This window comes from Archocentrus centrarchus, chromosome 4 (genome assembly GCF_007364275.1).
Source record: "Archocentrus centrarchus isolate MPI-CPG fArcCen1 chromosome 4, fArcCen1, whole genome shotgun sequence".
Classification (NCBI taxonomy): domain Eukaryota; kingdom Metazoa; phylum Chordata; class Actinopteri; order Cichliformes; family Cichlidae; genus Archocentrus; species Archocentrus centrarchus.
Window position 1 is genome coordinate 12,279,595 of NC_044349.1, and position 23,033 is coordinate 12,302,627.

Sequence of the window (23,033 nt, forward strand, 5' to 3'; positions counted from 1 at the left end):
AAAAGTACTCAGAAAAATAAATACTCAAGTAAAGTACAGATACCTAAAAAATCTACTTAAGTACAGTAACGAAGTATTAGTACTTCGTTACTTCCCACCTCTGTTCATAGGTGCAACCCACATACTCAACTCTGCTGCTCAACCCACGAGTGCAATTTCCTTACAAATGTGGCACCATTTAAGGGGAAATAAACAGGCTTTTCAATGGTATAAGATTTAATCTCAAGAAGCTTTGTTATAACAAAGAAATACGAGACCAAACACAAATTTCCAATACAATACAAAACAGAATGCAGAGAGACCCACAAATAAGCAGCAACTGAAGGCGGTTGCAATAAAGGACTGGCAGAACATCTCAGCAGGGGAAACACAGCATTTAGTGATATCCAGAGTTTTCATACTTCAGGCAGTGATTGACTGCAAAGAAATTTCATCCAACCATTAAAAAGAATCTTTTTATTTAAAAGGATCTCATCCAATTAGTTTTGAGCCTCTGAAAATGGGGGACTGTGTATAAGGATGACTGTTCCTGAACAGTTAATGTAATACTGTTTAGTTAATGTAATACTATGTTAAGCCTTAAAGATGCTTAAGTTAAATGTGAAAAGCTTTACTTCAATCACATTTTAGTTGCTTAATATACACTTTGTACACAGGTGGTGCTCAGAGGTAAAATTACAAAACATGTGCCATTGTCCAAATAATTATGGATCTGTATCTGCCTTGGGAATGGGTTGACTTTCCATTTAGGACTCCAGGAAATTGGAATTTTGGTTTGTGGGTCTTTCCTAATCTTCAGTGTTGTCAGCCTTTTCACAGTACATCTATGACTTTCACAACCAGTGGGCATTAATCATAGCTTCCAGTTTTCCTACTTTAACCCCATTAAATGAATCAACCATTTAACTGATGTCAAGAATGCTGAAATAAATGAAAACTAGTGTCTGCTTGTAGCACAGAAAAATTTTACTTCATTGGTAGTTTAAGGGCACCAATTTGAACTGTAATGCGTGAGATACAAACAAAATGTAAAAAGGCCATAAAAGTGGCACTGTCCATGAAAGACAACAATATTTCATGCTAGGATCGTCTATTTTAATGTCATTATTCAGATGAGTAAGAGTTTGTATAAAATAAGTCCTTCAAGGTTTTCACAATCTTACAGTTTGATTGAGTTACAATTGGAAAAATGCTGTTTTTGGAAAAACAACATTTTTCCAAACGATATTCCCTTATTTGGTTTTGATGCACTGTTCAACACATCAGTCCACACCCTAGAAGTTCAGCTGTGTCTCGATCTTCTGACTGTGAAGGTTACAGCATATGATTCACATCAACTTGTTTTCATAACAGGACATCAATAAGCCTCGAGCAAAGAAATTTTGGTGGCTTTTCCATGTCTTTGGGCAAATTTTCCCTTCATTCCCCGAAACGGTTACTTCAAAACATCCGTGTGTGAATGAAAAATATGAATAACGCTGATTGCACAGTAACACTGACATTAACAGAACGCATCAGAGACACCAGAGAGAACTCAAGCCCATGTTGTGATCCGATTATACAGTAGCGTTATAATAAGATGCTGACTGCCTGACCTGTCAGTTCTTAAGCCATTACTAGTGATGATTACTGAGGCTGAGTGTGGAGTACTCAACAATGCGGCTACACCCACCTTCAACTGACTTTGAGACAGCTGTGAAGTTTTGGGATTGCATGTTTCATGATTATGGCATGAACATGTTGACAAAACCAACACACATGCATATAAAATACTTTCCAATTTTTAATCACTTAAAGTTGCTGTTGTGGTAGTTTGTGCTACGGTAGGCATCTCTAGAATAGTGAGACACGCATACACAGACTCATAAGTGGCCTTATTGTACCTGCTATGTGATCTAAATTATAATCATAATTTAGAACACATACTTCAGTCCCTTTTTGACCACTTAAAATATCTTGATAGAACCGTGATGTTATATTTCTTGCAATTTCTGCTGCCTTCTTGGTCTGATCTCTCTTGAAAAAGACATTTTTAAGGTCAGTGAGAGTTTTTATTAAAGATATATGCAGGTCACCGTTCCAAAAAACTGATTGCAGCTTCTACCTTTCTGGTTCATAAAGACTTGATATCATTCATGAGAGATATGTTTGAAAGATTATAAACCAGCGAGTCATTTACAACAGTTTTAATCCCAGCAATAATTTTTCACTTTTTGCTGTGACAGCGGAACAGTCCTTTATTTGATGCTGGACATGAAGAACACACCACAGCTTGTAGCAGGTGATTTTTCCAGATTTTTCATGCTTAAAAGTCATCGTTCCTGCCTCTTCTTGCTTAAGCCCTTTTAAGCCCTTGTTCTTTCTCTCAGGTCCAGATGAAACTGCAGTGGACAAACAAACAGACAGCAGCTGCAGACACCACAAACATGTGCTCAGTACTCATCTGCCTAGAGGTTGCGTGTGTAGCTGATGTTCTGGTAGTGCAGTGGTGAAGGATAAGCGGATGTCTGCCCTGAAGTCATGCTCAGATGATGCCACTTATGTCACTCTGACCCAAGCGAAGGATCGCTTGGGTCAGAGTGACATAATTTGCATCACATTTGTCCTTTAATTTTCGTGTGTATAAATGAATAACATTACCTTTACCTGAGGAAGGCAGCATGTGTCGGACATGCTTCATTACACATCAAACAAAAGATATGGAAAAATTGCGTTACTTTTTTTTTTTTTGTTGCTGCTGTTGCTGCAATTTTTGGCTTCTCTACCCACCTCTTAAAAATACCCATACTGTAATATATTTTATATAATGAAATAAAATACCTTCCATCATCAGTGCTGCTGTCAGAAGTCTTAGAAAAGAAATATGGAGTCATCTTTACACGCTCTATACCTGCGTCTTTTCACTGGGGCTGAAAAGAGAGAGCTGGTGTCACACACAGCACTTTAGTTTTAGGCTTCTGTCTGAGTTCCTGTTAGATAAATAACACATAAATTCTATTAATATATAATATGTCAAATACAATAACGGTGGAGGATAAGGTTGACTAACGTGCACAAGCTGTGATCAGCTGCACCTAAATTTGATTTAAATTTGGCCATTAACCCCTGCAAGGTCAGCTCATTATGCAGCCATACACCACTTACACCACTGTTGATGCTTCATCTGAATTTCTTTCAGAAGTCCCGTTATGACCATGTGCTGGTTTAAATTTGCGATTTTTTTTTAGCCACGGACTGCAAACTGTAAACGTCAAATTCCCTGTTAAACTGACCCAGGATCATCGCTGCTGGTGAAAACTGGGCCACAGCCTATGACCCAGAGACTAAACAGCAATCATGAGTGGCAGAATTCAAGCCCAAAGTCATCACCCCCCAACATTCACACGTTGTGCATCATTAAGCCATCTCCCAGGATCACAGAATCAGCACAGAGTTTTGCTTTAAGTTTCTGAGATGTCTGAGGAAGGACTTTTGATGCAAAAACACAAACTGGAGCATTTGCTGTCCTTCTGTTGCTCACAGTGCTTAAAAAGAATGCAGGATTAGCATAAAAATAGCAACTTTGCTCTTTTCCCCAAAGTGAAATTTAAGTTAATGAGTCGCCAATTTGACACAGTGGAGAGTGTGCTCCAGCGTGCTTCAGACATGCCCACAGGCAAATGGTCAGAAATGGACCACCAGAGAAAAATCCAAATCTATCAGGTGCACAGGAAGTCATTCAGGGCTGCATAAGTAGACTATCTGTAATGGGATGGGGGCTCAATTTAAATCAGGTCTTTCTTGCAGTCAGTGCCTATAAAAGCAACAAGGACATATCCACTGTGACGTCAAACATTGGTTTGTGACGTTACATAATGAAGCCTCAAGATGAGCATTTACACAATCATCATCTTGGTGTTTAAAGACCGAACTTGAGGAGGAAGAGCGGCTATAACTGTGAAACCACGGCAACAACATGAAAACCAGCTGGTGAGCATACCCCGAAATCAAATTCTGTTTAAGACCCCATAAAACTGCGCCCCACCTCTGTAGCACCAAGCCACTTCCAGGTGTGGTGTGGACAACCAGGTGAAAATGTGAAGTTGAATCAATATGGGTTTTTTTTTAAGGTAAAATAAACAAAGACGAGTTTGCTGATGATATTATGCTGATATTTATTTAAGTAATATATCTGAAATATCTGAGGGTGGGGCATGCCAGAAAATGTTTGAGAGCACTAGATTAAAGAAAACAGCACAATGTTCCTTTGGTAAATTATCTTCACATTTAGAGTGAAAAAAAAGTTAAATCAGTGTATTCTTGTTGGTATTTGGTGAATGGTAGTCCACAACTGGGAGAGTCTCCAGCCCCATGAGCCTGAAAAGGATAAGTGGAAGAAGATGGATGGATGGATGGAAGTTTGGAAAGCTAGTTAGGTTGGAAAGAACCAGACAGCTGGATGTCATCTGCATACAAATGGTCAGAAATGTTTTTAAAATGACTTCTTACCTGTCCAAGAGGCAACATGTACAAGCTAAACAGTATAGGTCCCAAAACTAAACCCTGTGGAACAACACGGGACAAGGCAGCCTGTTCCAACAAGCAATAATCAGTGGAGACAGAAAAACAGGAAAAACTGTGAAGTGAAACTGAAACCAGTCTAATGCTGATCCAAACACCACCACCACCTGATGTAACCTATTTAGTAAGATTGTGTTATCCACAGTATTACCAGTGTTACAGGAAACAAAAAAGAATCCAGATTTACATAACATGAAAATTCCCTAACAGAGTGAGAGATGGTGGTTCGATGCTTGAGCGAGCATTTGTTACTTTATCTACAAAGTAATTAAGAAAGAAGCAGCAGATACCAGTCTGTTTATTGTATCAAAAAGGACTTTAGGATTTCTCTCACTGTATGATACAAGATTAGCAAAATATGCAGACCTGGCACCCTTAATGCCATTTATGCCATTCAAAAGAGTTGCATGCTCTTTTGGATGAATCCACCTCTAATTTAGTGGTTTTCCACAAATTTTTGGACCTTTGACACACAACAAAAGCGCACTTTAATTTAATTGATTTTAATGTATGGCACTTAATATCACCACATGTAGTTGATTTACATGTTCCAAGAAGAAACAAAATATTGCAATACATCACATACTGTAGGATTCATGATTCCTAAACCACAGAAAAGAAAAAAAATGTGTTGTACATAAAAACACATTAGAAGCATATTATAAAAATTAAATTGAAAATTGTCCAGATGTGGAAACTGTTTTAATTAAAGCTTTGGATTGAGGCAGAGTAAAACACTCACCTTAACTAAATTTATAAAAATCAACTAGCTTTCTCAACCTGCTGACAAGTAAGCATGCAATCCTATAAAAGCATGAAAATCCCCTAAGTGGATATATAATGTGCAACAAGATTTCAGTCTTTATCTGGTGGCCTCAGTGGTGATATGGGCTGTTGGCCTGAGCCGTTTGATCTCATTATCTGAGTGTGTGTGTGTGTGTGTGAGCACAAAAGCAGATGTGATAGGCTATTTGATTGAGGTCAAATCTCTTTCGCACTTCGCCATGCCAAAAGCACCCTCCATCATCCTCCTGACCTCTCCATGGGCTGGCTGGTGTCAGAAAGCTCTGGAGTGACGTGCCAGGTCAGCGAGGCAGCGTCCCACAGCACAAAGCAGAGAATGGGATAGTAAAGAGACGAGGAGATGAGAGGGGACATTGAGTGGTTGTGGTAGGTGAGCTAATGGCTTTGAAAAAGAAGAGGTGCAGGCTTGAAGGTGCAGGCTCTGATCTCTTTATACAACTTACAAAGGGACAAATTATTAAAATGCGGGAACGGATGCAGAGAGTAAATGACTTGACCTAAAACCCATGGGTCACCTCTCCCCCTCTCTCCGTATGTGCGTGTGTGATTGTGTCCACCCCCCACACTGATTGACAGCCGCTGTCTTTGTCTAATAATGGTTTGGGGTATTTTTCCCAGGCACTAAAAAAAAAAAAAAAAAAAAAATGCTGCTATCCACAGGCTCAAGTGGAGGCTGCTTACATGTGGGGGTAGAAGTGTGTCCAGAAATATGGAGCCTAAGTGTTAACAGATGAGATTGTTCAGGCTAATCGCTCAGTTCTCATGTGCTTTGTTTGACTTTCTAATCTCACGTATTTTTGGGAGTGCACTTTTACAAAATTGTATTTCAGTGGATACTTTAGCACACAAATATCTGGATTCAATTTATCATGAGCTAGATTAGATTGGCCCTCTCACACTTTCACACTTTTTAATGGTGAAAAGCTGCATTAGAGGTGTTTACTTTAATATTTAAGTACATATGTTAGGCACTTTTGCATTTCCTTTCTGCTACTTTATACACATACTGCAGTAATCCACTTATTGCTATATTTTCAAATCAATAAAAATTTTACATACATGTAAAAATCATGATAAAAGAGACCACTGTGGTCATTAGATACCTTTTTCTGTATGTTTGCAGAGACTGTGACTGGGTCTGAAATTTCATTTGAATCTGTTTGTGCAGGAGAGCATTTTGGTTTGGTCCGTGTTCATGAAAAGAATAAGAAATCTTACATCATAAATAAAGGCGCACATCTTTAAACATGGATGGATGATGACTCTTTAAACAACAAGAGGCGGATATTAAAAAGGAGCTCAACCTCTACAAATTTCAGCAACATCAAATTTATATGCAGACATTTCTGTATCATTGAAAACAGTCTCAGAAAACATTTTTTGTTGTAAGTCCTAGATTTGGAAGTCTGTGTGTAGCAGTTGAGTTTTTACAGGCAATAGTATTGCAGCCACATAGGTCAGTAATTGTTCAGTTAAAGCAAACATAGTACATTTACTTAGTGCTGCAGTTACTGTATGGTATTTTTTTTTTTTACTTCTCCATTATAATTGAAATGAAAATATACATTTTGCTCCACTTTGCTACAGTGGCAAGTTATTTGGGCAGTGAATGGTTCACATGAATGATCATGTGATGAATTACTTAAAAAAATAAGAAGCTGTTAAAATGAATAAACTGCTGCTACTTTTATTTTGATAATTTAAATATGATTTCATGATTGAAGGGCTTGGGTACCTAAATAAAACTTTTGGATACACACCCTTGATCCATGCAAGATAATAAATAAATAAAAACCTTTTCTTTCCATCAGACATTTTGCTTTATTGTGCTGCCTTTGATACAAGAGTCACCCAGAGGTTACAACAATCATGTCATCTAAAAAAACCTTTGATGAACTCAGAAGCTTAACATAGATCTTAGAGAGCGGCAACACAAAATGGAAAGATAATTGTATCATCTGCTCTAATGGCAGCTATTACAACAATAGCGATGGTGACCTGGAGGTATGGGGGGAGCAGCAGGATGGGCCCTCTGCTGTGACCTCTGCTCGGTAAAGGGCGAGCTCAAGCAGGAGTCAGAGCGTCAGGGGCTCGCCAACTCGTCTGGCGCTCTGAACCCTCCATTCACAGCCTAACACAACAGGCAGGCATCACTGTGACCCTGTGGGTGTGACACTCAACCTTTGCCTTAACCTCCTGACCGGCAGTCACAGCTGCAGCTAACCTGCTCGGGTAGGTCAGGGCACAGTGTCAACTGGAAGAGGGAGAGGGGTGAGAGATGGAGATGGAGGGGGAGGAAATGAAAAGAAAAGGCAGAAAGATTGAAATATGAACGAGTGGGTGACAAGGAAGGCGAGAAGATGAATAAGCTAGGCACTTAAAGGGTCAGTCCACTGAATTTGGAATTAATAATTAAAAAATATAATACTTCCTCAACATATGCATTGTATATATCTTTAAATAGTTTTGCTTTTGATTTTATGAAGCTCTTTTTGACTCTAGGGGAACTGCTAGATGGGATGTAGTGGTAGAATTACGGGAATCACTTAAATCTAATACTAAGAGCGTAGATGTGCTTACAGATGAGGAATGCATGAGTTTAAAATGACAAAATGTTTGCATCCACCATGTTCATTTTTATTGTTTTAATTGTACACCTTTATGGAACTGCAGTGTTTAATTGGTGGAGTACTCTTAGCTTGTTTTGTGGCAGGTTCTCATCAGTGTTTGCTTTCACATAATGTGTTTAGTGATTGCATTTACATTTTCTTAGAAAAAAAAAGACAAGGAGTAGATTTCCACTATCAAAACATTTCTAATTTCCCTGCCGTGTGATTCATTTCTCTAAAGCTCTAACTCAGCTGGGCACCATCATTAAATGCTCATTCTGTCACTTACTATCCATTTTCATCCAGGGAACTTTCATTGTAAGATAGGAGCATGTCACTCAGTATATTGGGATTAAAGCACGAATATAAGAGGAAGACATTTCCAAAGATCTGTACACCCCCCCCCCAATCCCCCTTGTTGGAACTTTGTCCTGAGAGGAAGGTTGCCTGGAAGTGGCTTTATAGAGCTGGCATTTACAGGAAAATGGACTCTTGAAATCAGTCCTGAGGTCCACAGTGGGCTCAGTCATTGAGTCAGGCTTGCACAGCAATGACTGCATGACAGCTGTTTGTCTCAAATAAGGAATGCGTCCTTTTAGACAAGTTAAGCTTTGGAGTCCAATTCAGTTTACTGGTCAGTCTTACAAAAATTGAAAAGGCAGAAATGAGTCCCCTTCGTTTTTTTATTTTTACCTCCCGAGAACCATAGAAAGTGCCAGATGTCATTCATGATTAATAGATAAATAGATATTTCTTTACAGGGCCAGAAAAAGGCAAAAAATATAAGCATCTAATATAAAATAGATAACAGAGGAAGCTTATATTCATCATATTTTTATATGTAGCTGTTAAGCTCTGGCTATAAAGATGGCTCATTTTTTTTAATGAAGACTTGATGTCTCATAGAACAGTCTCTTCCCTCCTCCACTCCAAGGCTTCCTCTGCAGCTTTTGTTGCTCCGCTCTGGCTGTGTTGACTCTCCATCATGGCCGCCAACTTCTGCTCCAGCCTCCACACCTGCTCCCGATACTTTCTGCGTATCTGACGGTACGAATTCAAGGCTTTGCTGGAATGAAAAGATCTGAATCACTTTTTAGTGTTGACTGAAGACATACAAACGGGCTTTTGAAGAAACAGCAAAAAAAAACCCCAAAAAACCCAGTATATTCAGTAGCTTTTTTTTATTCTATTCACCTGTGAGCTTGCGTGAGCCGAGCTATCTGCTCTCCATTGTCCCTCCTGTGGGAGGCACTGTCTGAGACAGCTGCATTCAGTGACTCATGGACCAAAGCCAGTCTCTTCTTCAAGGCTTGCTCCCTGGAAAAAGAAGACGTGAGGTCAGTGGAGAAAACATGCTGTCAGGTTATTCATTTTGCTTGAAGCACAAAAGATGTTTACTCACAAACTCACATTTAATATGCGTCCTTGGCCTTAGAGGGAATGTGACGCATTGTGTCAACAGCAATGCTTTATTTAAAAGTATTCAACAATCTAGGTCAGAAGAGAAAAAGGGTGCTCTCTGAAGCACCACATGGGGAGAAACAGAAATTCTTTATGTCCAAAGTCTGCAGCGTTCCTAAGCAACAGTTTAAAGGCAGCCAAGAGATGGCTGAGATGTATGACGCATTTTCAAACCTGATTATATCCACCAGGTATGATCAGATTTTATTGTTAAGACACAAAACACCATATAATGCCATATAATAGGCCATATAATACCATCGTGTATTGAAAAAGCAAAATCGAACCCCCATTTAATGCCTCACCTCTGTAGGACTGCCTGCAGCTCTTTCAGAATGGGTCTTGTTCTATAACCAATAATGTCCCCATCACAACCGAGCTTAGCTGAATTCTGAAACAAAACATTCAATTAGGATGATACTGAAAGTCAAAAAGGCCCCTTCCATTCATTTCTCTTGTGGTGTATGTGCACTTTTATCTAAAGCTGGCTTTAGGCTTTTCAGATTCTCATCGCCTAACAGTGATGCAATCCCCACTCACACGCTGTTAACAGCAGTTCAGCTAAAGAATAAGGTTTTCTACCTCAGATTTCATTAGAAAAATTTCAGAGTCTTAAAGAGGTTAAAACCCGGGAGTGAAATGTCCCACCAGAGGCTTCAAGGTTCATCTGTCTGAATCAGCCTTTAGAGTCTTACCCACTTCTTATGAAATCTCAGGATGGTCATCATTTGTATTGTAGATGGATGGTTCATGATTTAGGACTGTACTTGTACTTATTTAAAGTAAAGAAAGGGGGAAATGTGGACTTTTATTTTTAAATATAGGTTATCGCACAGTGGTTTCACTAGTCTATTCTGTGTGAGATCAAATTGGGCTGCATGTGGAACTGAAATGGATTTGACACCCAGTAATTCAAAACCACTCATACGTGGTCAGTACAGCATCCAGTTGTTTTGTTCATTCACCATGTCAGCCATCACGTTCTTCACCAACAACAGCAAAAGATAAACACTTGGATCTGATCCACCCGAACAAAATCGGGGTAAGATGTTTACATGTCCCCAATAGAACCAGAATAAGGTGATAATAATAAGGATTCGAGTCTGCATGCACACAGAAGCATTTATTAAACAGTATGAGATTTTAGTTGAAATGGCTGAACATTATAAAAGCTGCAGAAATCAGGCGGCATGCAGCATGTCAAATTTGACTGGTCTGAACAGGAAAAACTATTAAAATGATAAAATCTCGAGCCAAAGGGGCATCACGGGGTCTTAAGTCAGAGTCATAGAAAGCTAAAGGAGCTGTTCCACTCTTTGTCATTTGACAGTGACAGAGATGCATGGAGTGGTGTGAATCTGTGCTGCAGTGACAGGACAGCCCAGCAGAAGACCTTGTGGAACCAAAATATCCTTCTTGGCCTGGAGGGATTCTGCTTTTGTAGATGTGTGATTTCCCATGTGGGGCACCCATATTTGAATCGGGTCTGCCACAGTAGACCAGCGTCCTGCTCCCTCTTGTTCATTTCACCTTGACTTTGTATTATTTGCCAATTTGAAAAAAGAAAGAAAGAAAGAAAAAAAAACTCTGCAATGCTGCTGCAGGAGTATGTCCTACCTGTTGTTCGGCCTTACGATCTTCGGCCTCGTCTCTGAGGCTTTCTGGGATGAAAACTCCAGCTGCTTCCTGAGTCTTCTGGCCCATTAAACTCCACTCCAGACACCTCAGCTCTTTCTCCTTGAGTCGGATTAAAGCTCGCAGATCTGACATCTCCTCCTGAACAAAAACAGTCAAGCCATAACCCGGGGATATTTAAAGAGGGAATAGCAGACGCTACATAGGTAAAGCTATGGTGAGGGAATTTTACATATCAGTTGTAGAAGCACAGTTTTGATTGACTTCAGAGATGTGTTGCTGGTGTTTCATATGCTATATACTAAATATGCTGCATCTGTATTTAGAGTACATGCCAAGCAATGTGTTTTAGGACCGTATGCCAAGGAAAGTATGCAGTACAACAAATATTTAACCCTTTTTTCAGAATTAATCTCACAATTTCCCTTTTTTATATATATTTTTATGTTATAACTTTTTATCATGCAAACTTGTGAACACACAGCTCTTACCCTGACTGAGATAAGTTCATAAAACAAGGACGCCTTCTCCTTCTTGTTATCAGGAGCTTTGGTGTTGTCTTTAGTCACATGATCCCATCTTTGTCCAGCTGGGCTCAGTTTGCTCTCTACTCCCGGACCTGGCTTAGGGAGACAAATGGCTGCCCGGTCCCTCTTTAGGCGCTCAATTTGCTGTCGGAGAGTTGCCTCCCGATCCTCAGGCTTGGGTGTCCTGTGGGGATACTTGTGGTGAGCAAGCTGATAAAACTATAGCCCAAGATATTTGCATGTTTGATTACAAAAAGCGTGAAGTTCCTACACTGTGATCTCTAAATCTTTTGGTAGTTCCACCATTGCTTTATTGTGCATAAGCATTTTAAAACGTCACCTCTGCCCTGTGTGACTCTGTGTTTCCGTCTCCTCTGTGACCCCTGCTGTTGAGAAGGAGGTGGACAGCTCTTCAGTTCCCATTTTCCTCAGCTGAGCTAATGGACTGTCTGGCTCCTGTCTGTCACTGACTGGCTCTGATGAGAGGGGAAAAAGTGTGAACCCAACTGTGTTTGATGCCTGTTTGAAAGGCATATATTGTAGCTGTCAGTGTCTGAGTGCCCTTGGGTGTGAGTAGTATTAAAACTCGGTATTCAGTCACCTGCTGAGACACTCTGCAGAGGACTGCTTTGCTGCTTCCTGGCATCATAAAGTGACAGTAGCTCGCTGTAGGCCTCTTCACACTCCTCACTGTCAGTCACAAAAAGCAAAATATGACCTTGCTGGATGAACCCAAATTAGTACTGTTAGACTGACCTGTGTATTCTAATTATTTCTGACAGGTGATAAAGAACTCATTGAGCATCGACACAGACATATTTATTTGTACCAGTATCTGAGAGCCATCTGCAGGGCCGAGCAGTTGGACTCCAGTCTGTTTAGTGTGAGACTGATCTGCTCAGACTCTCCCTTCTTTCGCTCTAGAGCTGCAGTGAGACGTTCATTTCTGGCCTTCAGCTTCTCGATGTATCTGCCATAATCATAATAAAACCTGTATCTGTATCTAGACGTCTTTACATACATTTATACAGAGAGGAGGTGTGCGAACAGTGTGTGGTAGGAGATTTTTTTCTTTTTAACTCTTAAACATCCCGAGCGGCTCTTCACTCCCACCTGTTCAGTCGCTCTGTCTCAGACTCTAGGCTGAGGGGACTGGGACAAGCACTGCCTGAGTTAACTGAGCCCAGTGGAGATCCATCTCCACCCACAGTCAGAGGTGTCATAACTCTGTTTGCTCTCCTGTGGAGTAAAGGTGAACCAGGGTAGGAAGGAGAGGCCCAGTCTGGACTTAGGGCCCCAGCAGTGGACCGGTACGAAGGGATGTGGCTGCCTGACCTCCAGGCCTTATGGAGACCAACCAACTGAAACAAAAGAGAAAGGCAGCTGCATTGATTCTTGTCAGTCTGTTAAATTGTGTTTAATTACATGACCTGGGTAGTGTTTCGTGTTTAGTGTGTCTTTGTTAGCTGAAAGGGATTAATTTTGGCTAATAAAGAGACATTGTCCCTGTGCTGTCATAAACATCTAGCAACTATATTCATACTAGAAGCTATCAGGAGCTTCTCCCACCTTGTTCTTCTCCTCTTCCACCTGGATGATGGTACTCTGCGCTCTCTGCAGCTCCTCCTGGTGACCCTGCAGTGTGTTTCTGAGTACATACTCCCGTTCATCCCCATCCAGAGGGTCTTCCTGGTACTGGTCTTTTGGCAGGCTCAACGGGCATGAAATGCCAAACTCTCTTTCCATGTCTTCCAGTATCTGCCACAAAAGAAGCAGAATTACTGAACAATGACATATTTTTCTCTTAAACGGTCCATTAAAACTTGCTACATATTTTTTTTGACTCAAAGAATGGTAACAAAGAGCCAGTATATTTGACCTCAAGCACTTTTTATTGGAATTTGCAGCTGTAAATGATATAATAGATCTGCTAATTATGATTTTTTTTTTTTTTGTCTTTATTTCATACCTGGCTGGCTTTAACCCAGTTCTCTTGAGCTGCTCGCAGATGCTCTCGGTGCTTCTCCTGGTCAGAAGCAGTGATGGGGGCTGCCCAGGTCCTTCTGAAGCTGATGGAGTCCTCCACTGATGATAAAACCTCCTGCAGTTTCGTCCAGACAACGCCTCTGCCCCCTAGTGGAAGAAAAGCAAAGGTGCAGCGGTAGCACAGAGTGGTATGTACTGCTTGCTCTAACAAACTTACAGTATCTGCCATTGAAATAAAGAAACTTGTAATAATTTACAAGACCTCAAGTTTACACTGCAAATACTATACAATACTTTAATTATCAGTCAGAAGCTTCTGGATTGGAGGACAATGTGAATACCATGCAGGTGCATGGCATACAAACTGGTAAGGCCTGCTGAAGACAGAGTTATGCTACAGTAATGCCAACCTTGGTCAGTCACTGGAGATTTGGATGTTGCACTGTTGCCTTCTGGGCTGCTTCTAACCAGTCTGTGAGACAGAAGGTCTGGAACCAAAGGTCTGGATGGGCCCGGTGGTCTTGTGTCATCTGGTTCACTGCAAGGGTAGTGTGTTCAGACAAGCTGTAAGTTGAATTTTAAACTGTCTATTAATGTGAAAATATGTGTGGTATCACCAACAGGAATGAATACAAATCCACAGATTTTAGGTAACTTGTAAGGATGGTATTAGTATTCAAGTCAAAGTCAAGTCAAAGGTGATGCCGCAGTAACCCAGCCATCGCATCTCGTGCCTTACTTACCTTGGAGCTCTTAGTGACCCCATCTTCTTGTTCAGTTCAGCAATGATGCTGAGCAGGGTGCCCACTTCAGCCTCACATTGAGCCAATTCTGCTGGTGTAGGCTCAAGGGTAACCGCAGGGTCTGAACCCTCAGGGTAGATGGTTATATAGTCACCTGGGTTCATCACCTCCTTCTCACATCCTGACCCAGCATCCAGACTGTCACATCTGGCTCGCCTGGAATCCTGCAGAAACATGGAGTTGTGTTTGGACTTTTGCTACATTTTTCTGTATATTCATGCAAACTGTCACTTCTGTGTGCACATCACACTCGGTGTACGTAGGCAACCTTTTGCCTGTGAATAAGCATTTTTCAGTGACCCTAACAAAAATAATGAAATCATATAGTATATTAATGTTAAAAATCTGTTATGCTCTTGAGCCAAACATGTTTAGCAGCTATTGTTCTGAGCAACGGAAAAGGAGGGAACTAAAACATCCTGACATCCAACTTCCTGCCAAGAAAATATTTGTGGACCAAACCATCTATTGTTTTCATGAAGAATGCTGGATAAATCTCAAACGTGAAATTAGAACAAATGTAACTCTTTTATTATCTAATTAACTACAACTATATGTAGTGTGGAAATATTTTAAAAAATGATTAAAGACATAGATCTTTTTAATAATACACATATATATGGTGCAGGCCAGAGTTGGCAACATACTTGAAATTCTTTATCCTCATTATCAAACTATTCCCAATCAGTGTCACAGAAAAGTCATTCAGGCATGGGAAAAAGAACATTGTCAGGCCAATTCTCTGATTTCAAATTTGTGGCATTTCAGTGTCTTGAATTCACTTTGACGGCAGTATGTGTCAATTGCATGCTTTCAAACAACAGCCAAAGTATTACTAGTCAAAAGTCTTGCTCTAATTCACACTGATGGTGCAGATTAAATAATTTAAAGGCTTTTAAAATAATGTGCAGCAAGTCTGTGAACAGCAGTCCTTCTCATATAGATCACATTAGAGCAACATGTGACGTTTGTATTAGGCATTTACCAATCACACATCTGAACTGTATTACAAACTTAAAGACTTTGTCACATTGCATGAACTTTACTGGAATTATACTGCTCCAAATCCCACCAGATCTTAAAAGCAATTGCTTAATCATGTCATCATAACTTACCTCCATACTTGTTGATCTGTGTTGCTGCAGTAGTGACTCAGTTTATGACGTGTGTAAAAAATTTGACAAAATGAAGGAACCGTGTTCTTCCGTCCTGCTATTTTGTGCAATTATATTTTCCAAGAGTCCGTCTGTGTCTGTAATAAGTCTGTCCTCTGCATGTCTGCCTGACACTGTTTAGTGTGATGGGTGAAGTAAGTGGAAAAGCCATCCACACCCATTCCCTTTCACTCTGAGTCCTTTCCTGTTTTGTCCGCAGAGCTTCCATGTCTGATTATGACTAGAGGTGTGAACTATCCTATTTGTTATAATGTGATATATATATATATATATATATATATATATATATATATATATATATATATATATATATATATATATATATATATATATATATATATATGAACAAGTTATATTTTTATTCTGAACACATTCTGCACAGTAATGGCAAAACATATAGTGAAATTTACCGTGTCAATAGACTCAGTAAATCAATAAATCCATCAATTACTCATGCATGGCTATATCTGTTAACTCAAACAGAGCTCCTTATGCTACTAATACTACTACTGCAGTAAAAAGTATATTATTAGGTACAGAAAATCTGTTTCACGCACCACAAGCCAAAAACGTCATTACCCACAATTCCAAGCTGACGTTGTAGCTTTTTGATTGTATCATTTCCGTTGAGGAAGTATCCGTTCAAAACAAATGTTAGCTCGTTGTTGGACTATTTCGCAGTTCTCAATGAGTTGTTACCGTATATAAATCCAAGACGTGTCATAATAATTAAGTACGTAGGTGTTCTTCTTCTTTCAAACTTAAATTTGTGTTTTAGTTCACAGAATCACCGCTTTGACGTATTTTTTCAGTTAAAGCTAACTAATGCGAGCAGCTAAGATAGCTCCTCTGTCTGTTGTGGTTTTTAGCACTTAGTCAGGTTTTCTAACTAATAATGTTCTCCACCACAGATTTTAATATTATCTACAAAATACACTTGAGTTAACATGGAGAGAATCACGCCTTTTGTGCAAAATAAACTTTGCATTGGAATGGATTTGCACTGGGATGTTTGAAAGTAGAAATGTGATTTTAAAACTTGTGTAAATAGTTGTGTGGTGTAAATCTGAGATTCATGCCCGTGGTTAGAACGAGAGAAGCGGTGTGCTGCAGTTCATGAGAAGTCCTTGTTTAGGATTTTAGGTGGAGCTGCACTTGTTGGTCTGTGGGAAGAATAGACAGGAAGCAAAGCTAAAATAAGATTTTATTAGACTTAAATGTCAAGAATTTCATCACTGGTTAATGCTAGAAAACTTTTAGACACAAACTAACTTGCCACTCATCCAAATTTACTTTATCACCTCTACTTCTTTAGCTTCCCCCTTGATCAATGGACACGCCAGAGCCTGGCCCAGCAGATGGAGAGGAGCGTCTTGTAGAGCTCAGACCTCGGACACGCTCCAATCCCGAAGGTGCCGAGGACCGACGCAGCAGCACTGGCAGCCTCGGAGGCAACGGGAACCCCAGCATATCTCAGCCTGCTGTGGGAAGTCGTGTGGAGGGAGAAGGGGAAGCCTCGACCAGCGACAGCCCTCTAAGTTCCACCACCACCACTATCTCAGCGGCTGCAGCTCAGGCTGTAGCTCCCGCTGCGGCTGCAGGTGGGGTGGCTGCAGCGGGAGCTACTGTACCGCTGTCCACTACAACTGTGTCAGCCAAAGACAGACCAAAATCCATACAGCAACAGCCCACTCTTACAACCTCCGTCCCTTCACCGGCAGAGTATCAGCTCAGAGTGCCCCGCGTAAACTGCCCAGAGAAAGTGGTAGGTCCACATAACATTTCTGATTTGACGTGTCACAAGAAGAAGAAGAAAAAAAGTCTTAATTTTCACTGTTGGTGGTCTTTTTTTTTTTTATGACAGATTATCTGCTTAGATCTTTCTGAAGAGATGTCTTTGCCGAAGTTGGAGTCATTTAACGGGTAGGTGGCTGCATAATAAAACTTCATTCTCCATCGTCACCGTTTCACTGCCTAACCGCCTAATTTGGCTGTTTTTCAACCTAGGTCTAAAACAAATGCTCTGAACATATCCCAGAAGATGATTGAGATGTTTGTCAGAACAAAACACAAGATTGACAAACGGCATGAGTTTGCTCTTGTGGTTGTCAACGATGACGCCCTGTGGGTGAGTCATAAGAGCCTTTAGGATCTTCTGTCCTCTTATGTGTTACCTTTTAAAAACCCATCAACTACTCAGCACACTTTTAGCTGTTTGTTTGGGTGGGATGTATTTACTAGTTTTTTTCTATTAAGGTTGAATGCACTTCCCTAATGTAACATCATTTAATCTATGTGTGGACATGTCTCAGCTGTCAGGCTTCACTTCTGATCCCAGGGAGCTGTGCAGCTGTTTGTATGACCTGGAGACCAATGTGTGCGAGTCCTTCAGTATCCTTTATCGAAACTGACTGTTAAAAAATGGTAGTAGATTATTTTTTTATGATTAAAACCTAAATTCTAGAGTTTCCCGTACAGGGATTAAGTCTAATCCTGGACTAAATATTTTTTCCTATTGTGGTCTTCATTGACTTTTTCCTTTTAGTCTAGGATCATGCTTAATCCATGAACGGGAAACTGGCCATAGATGTTTATTTTTGACCCTTAACTACCGTTTTGTAGACCTAGAAGATCTTCTTAATGTCATGTAAGTACAGTCTGACTGTTAACCTTTTGGAGAACCCTGCAGTAAATCTGCACTTTTTTTGGTTTTTGGTTAAAAGTGTCATGGGAATGTTTCAGCTGAGGTGTTTGCCTATTTTTTTGCTTTTGTAGTCGTCAGAAAATTGAGCTGCCGTCGATGGAGAATGTTCAAACTATCCCACCTCCATATGTGGTGCGGACTGTGCTTATCTACAGCCGTCATGCGGGGCAGCTACAATTCAGCCCTTCTGAAGCTGTTAGTGTAAGTACAGTATTGCTGAGACATCTCTCTTTTTGTCTGTATTTTAGTTTTTACATGTCTGCTTTTTACTGGGACCTGTTGCTGACTGTATATTTTGGGTTTCTCTGTCCTGTTATAGAAAATGCTGCAGTCGCCATATTTTTTCTTCGATGTGGTCTATTTACACAACGGGGTAGAAGAGCAGTCAGATGAGACTAGCTGGAGGGTGAGTGGAGAAGCTGATGATGAAGGGTTACCTGTTTAAACCATGTGTAGCAGCTCCATGCTGTAAACTCACCAGCTACTTTGTTTGGCATGCCGTGTTAGTACCGGGTTGTTTCCTTATCTTTAGAACTGCCTTAATTCTTTGTGGCACAGATTCATCAAGGTGCTGGAAACATTCATCAAAGATTTTATTTCATGTTGACATGATAGCATCCAGTAGTATCCAATCTCAAACCAACCACAGCCTTAGACAGTCACTGGGCTGATGCTTAAAGGAGTTAGAGACGCCTGATGACTCATTTTGTGGCACAGAGACGCAGGTAGTGTGTCAAAAACTTCAGTCAGTATCACTACACATCAATAGTACACTTTGGCTGATGTGCTTTATTGAGAACACAGTCTTCAGGCAGCAAGTTAAGTATGACACAAACCACATATGCCATACACTTTATTAGGTACACATGATCAGCTGCTTGTTAATGCAAATATCTAATCAGCCAATCACATGGCAGCAACTCAGTGCATTTATGCATATAAACATGCTCAAGCCAGACTGCTGAAGTTGAAACTGAGCATCAGAATGGGAAAGAAAGGTGATTTAAGTGACTTTGAACATGACACTGTTGTCGGTACCAGACAGTCACACAACATGTTGAACCTTGACGCAGATGGGCTACAGCAGCAGAAGACCACACTGGGTGCCACTCCTCTAAGCTAAGAACAGGAAACTGAGGCTACAGGATAGCACACCATGTCACAAAGCTCAAATCACCTCAAACTGGTTTCTTTAGCATGACAGTGAGTTCACTGTACTCAGATGGCCTCCACAGTCACCAGATCTCAGTCCAATAGAGCACCTCTGGGATGTGGTGGAGCAGGAGATTTGCATCATAGAAGTGGCAGTGGCGCAGTGGGTAGGCGCTTGCCTTGCAGCCAGAAGGTTGCTGGTTTGAGCCCCTGTCCCTGCGCTGTGTTGTGTCCTTGGGCAAGACACTTAAACTAGGGTTTAATATTTTTCCCGAAAATGACATGGATCAAATCCCGGGAAATGAAGAGCCATTTCCCGGGAATCCCGGGAAAAAGTTTATTTATTTTTTTATTTTAATTAGGCCTTCTGTAGCCTGTGTCGGCCTTAACCTATTCTGATATTGTAGAGGTAGCTTTCCAGCTATGTCCTGTTATGCCCAGTAGGGGGTAACGTCGGCTTGATTAACGCAATAAAACCTACATCTCGACATTCGAGTGCTCGAGCTATGCGGTGTTGTATCGTTCCTCAACACTCCCTTAACAAATATAATTCGAATATTCCTCCATTGTACATGGAATTATACCAAGATATTTTACAACTGCTGGTGCAAAACAATACGGTTCATCTCCACAGCATTGATAAAGGCTCAGCCACGCTGTCGTGGCGACATCTGTTGGGCTATATCTCCACCAGTGGAACGCTGTAATAGTCATTGAAAAGTTAACTACCGTACTACACTATAATATGGCATAACACAGGGCCTTGAGTAATGCACTACGACTTGGTCATTGCCATTCTGGCAACAGCAAATTTATAACACCGTGTCTGAGGGTTAAAGTAGGTTCGCTGTGAATCGTCTATTGAAAAACTGGCCAATCCTTATAGCCTAAAAAATATACATTTTACTCAACTCCATTTTAAAAGCGAAATATGTTAAAGCAATCTATTTCATGATAATTTCTTCACACATTAGGCCCGTATCCTAATTCATGATTGTTAGTAAGCGGCTGCAAACGAGGAAAAGAAACACTCGAAGTTAAACAGATATTTCTTTATTGTTCAGGGCAGGCATATTTTATAGGCTATATAATGCAATATAACAATATATAATAATATAAAATTATATAATACAAAATACCTTAGGGTAAACACATTGCCTACGATTTCAACAAATTAAAGAGGAAAAAAGCACAACTGTGTAATACCTCTATTAAAACGCTTGAGATGAAGCTGAAGCCTTAAACGGAGGCTGAACATGCCTGAAATGAAGAGTAATGCTTTTCGCATTAAACGAACCCTTCTCTCAACATTTCCTTAAATTTAACATTCTGAAGCTTTCTTTTCTTTCTGAAAGTCAAATCGACGCGCGCGACTTTTTTCCCGGTTTCCCGTCTAACGTTTCCCGGGAAACGGGAAATGGTTCTGATCGCATTTCCCGGGAATCCCGGATCTCGGGATTAAACCCTAACTTAAACCACATTGCCTAATGGTAGCACCTGTCTCTGGCTGCATGACCGCAGATGCTCGTCTCTAGATGAATGTGTGCCTTGTGTGCACAGTGACAATGAATTGAATTTAACATCTAACATAACCTGTAAGGCTATTGCAGAGGTTTGAATCTGCTCTGAAGCAGTTTACTGCATGTTTTGCCCCTGCTCTCTGTCCCAGCTTTCCTGTCTTCTCTCCAGTGTCCTATCTCAGCAAAGACTAAAAAGCCCCAAAGATATATTAAAAATGGAAATTAAGAACTGTTTTCCAGTTGAGAACCAGTTCCAAATTGTCCAGTCCATCGGAGTTCTACATCTCCAAGCTTATCAATTTCTTTTATCAAGGCTGACATGTTTTTCTGCAAGTTGCACACCAGTGATGCCAAATTCTTACCTGCGGAGCTTTTGCACACCTGATTCACTTGCACCCACTTTTCTACTCTTGTTTCCACATTGTGTTCACACCCAGCAGTAACAAAACTGTTGCGCTGGCACTAAAAACCTGCATAGGCCTCTTTTTTCCCCTCACAGTAAACTGGTCAGGCTAATATTTGCTTGTTGATAATAAGTATAAGCAGATTGTGTTGTATTTTACATTCTGTCTTATTTGATATACACCCTTAAACTGAGTATTTTCTTGTTCTCCAGGACAATTACACGTCTTTCAGTAACCTGGACTCAAAGGGAATGTGTTATCGCTTCGAGGTTTCCCTAAGTGGACCTGCCATTGAGCTACACAACTGCATGGCCAAACTTCTGGCTCACCCTTTACAAAGGCCTTTCCAGAGTCATGCGTCTTACAGCCTGCTGGAGGGGGAAGACCCCCAGGACATTGAGGCAACAGTCTAAAATGAGACACACTTAAAAATCCTTGTTTCTCTGAAATACACACACACACGTCTCGGTTTTTCCTGCACATTATGACAGTTTTTTTTTTTCCCCTTAACTGCTGTAACTCATGTATTATTTGGGATTTAGGTGGAGTTCTAAGGAAAAACTAGGGTTAGTTGGTAAGTTGACAGCTTCAGTCGTGTTTTAGTGTGGAAATAGATGAGTCATAGATTTTTCTTACTCTGAACTGCAGAATGATCCAGTTGTTACTGTAACATTACCAGAAGTGTCTTCTTGTGGTAGAAGTCTGAGAATCCAGGAAAAAGGACAATAGTAGTAAGAACTGTCAAAGAACAACTAAATAAAGTTAAATCATCAATATTTGCTAAGCATCCTCCCCAATCACGTTTCTTCCCAACATGCCACCCTGATGTATACCCTAAAATAACATGTCATAAAATCTGTAATAATGCCTGTTGTGAAGTATTTTATGTCCTGTTTTCTTTCTCAGCTGTCACACTTGGGATTATGTCACAAAGGCAATGAAATAACAGGATATGGTTTGATTGTAAAAACGGCCCCTTGCCCGTAGATGCACATGAAACACATCATGTACATAATACATTTATAAAACTGTTCCTGGTGATTAAAATAATGCTTGTTTTATGACATTTGTCATATTCGTATGTGGAATTTTTTTTCTTTTTTATGTCAAGTTTTTGTCAGGAGATGGCAGCAAATCCCTGAGCTGAAGTAGTTCTGTGGGAGCAGGTTCATATTCATAAGCACTACACTTAAAATTCAAAAGTAGCACCTTTTTACTTTTTTTAAAAAAAAAGCTATAATTAGTGCTGATGATTTGTTAAGCTTTTCTGCCTTAATGTTCACTGTTGTTTATTATTATTGCTGCTCAAATTTTTTTATATACTTATACAGCAGAGTGATTCTTATTCAGTGCAGAGGCTGTGTCTTTTTCTGAGACTTCACTTACCATTTGAAAGCAGCTGAATTTTAGTGAAATAATGGTCATCGTGATAGCATCAGCACTTTTTTTTTTCTCTTGCAAATATATTTGTTCAGCTTAGTTTCACTCCATATTTTCCCTAGTTGTGTCCGAGCTGCAGTGGCTCTGTTCCCCACTCTGAGAATCACTGATCACTGTTTTAGCAGTAAAAATATGTTTTCCTGTCACCTTTAAGATGTCTAGTCTGTTTTCTTAAAAGGTGTCTTATCACTGTCTTCAGACATTTGGTTTCCTGCTTTTGTCCATGTTATCTAATGTCTCTCTCCTGATTCGT

General features: G+C 40.2%; 2 protein-coding genes across 3 annotated transcripts; one reads left to right on the top strand and one right to left on the bottom strand.

Annotated features, from left to right (window-relative positions):
• Positions 1–7,165: 7,165 nt before the first annotated feature.
• Positions 7,166–15,663, bottom strand: ushbp1 (Usher syndrome 1C binding protein 1). The gene is made up of 14 exons (XM_030728216.1): positions 15,501–15,663; positions 14,326–14,549; positions 13,993–14,120; positions 13,566–13,729; positions 13,166–13,354; positions 12,710–12,957; positions 12,426–12,566; positions 12,198–12,286; positions 11,937–12,072; positions 11,561–11,780; positions 11,052–11,210; positions 9,740–9,825; positions 9,168–9,290; positions 7,166–9,039 (listed from the first exon to the last, which is right to left on the bottom strand). The coding sequence occupies exons 1-14, from the start codon at positions 15,504–15,506 to the stop codon at positions 8,874–8,876; spliced, it is 2,079 nt and encodes a 692-aa protein (XP_030584076.1). The 5' UTR covers positions 15,507–15,663; the 3' UTR covers positions 7,166–8,873.
• On the top strand, positions 13,641–22,810 carry babam1 (BRISC and BRCA1 A complex member 1). 2 transcript variants are annotated; one of them, XM_030728218.1, is made up of 9 exons: positions 13,641–13,770; positions 16,876–17,325; positions 17,425–17,483; positions 17,568–17,688; positions 17,873–17,951; positions 18,183–18,207; positions 18,336–18,465; positions 18,584–18,670; positions 21,553–22,810. In XM_030728218.1, the coding sequence occupies exons 2-9, from the start codon at positions 16,891–16,893 to the stop codon at positions 21,751–21,753; spliced, it is 1,137 nt and encodes a 378-aa protein (XP_030584078.1). In that variant the 5' UTR covers positions 13,641–13,770; positions 16,876–16,890; the 3' UTR covers positions 21,754–22,810. The 2 variants fall into 2 exon arrangements, with proteins under 2 accessions (XP_030584078.1, XP_030584077.1); XM_030728217.1 differs by lacking the exon at positions 13,641–13,770 and adding an exon at positions 16,171–16,293 and having other exon boundaries at positions 21,553–22,809.
• The last annotated feature ends 223 nt before the right edge of the window (positions 22,811–23,033 follow it).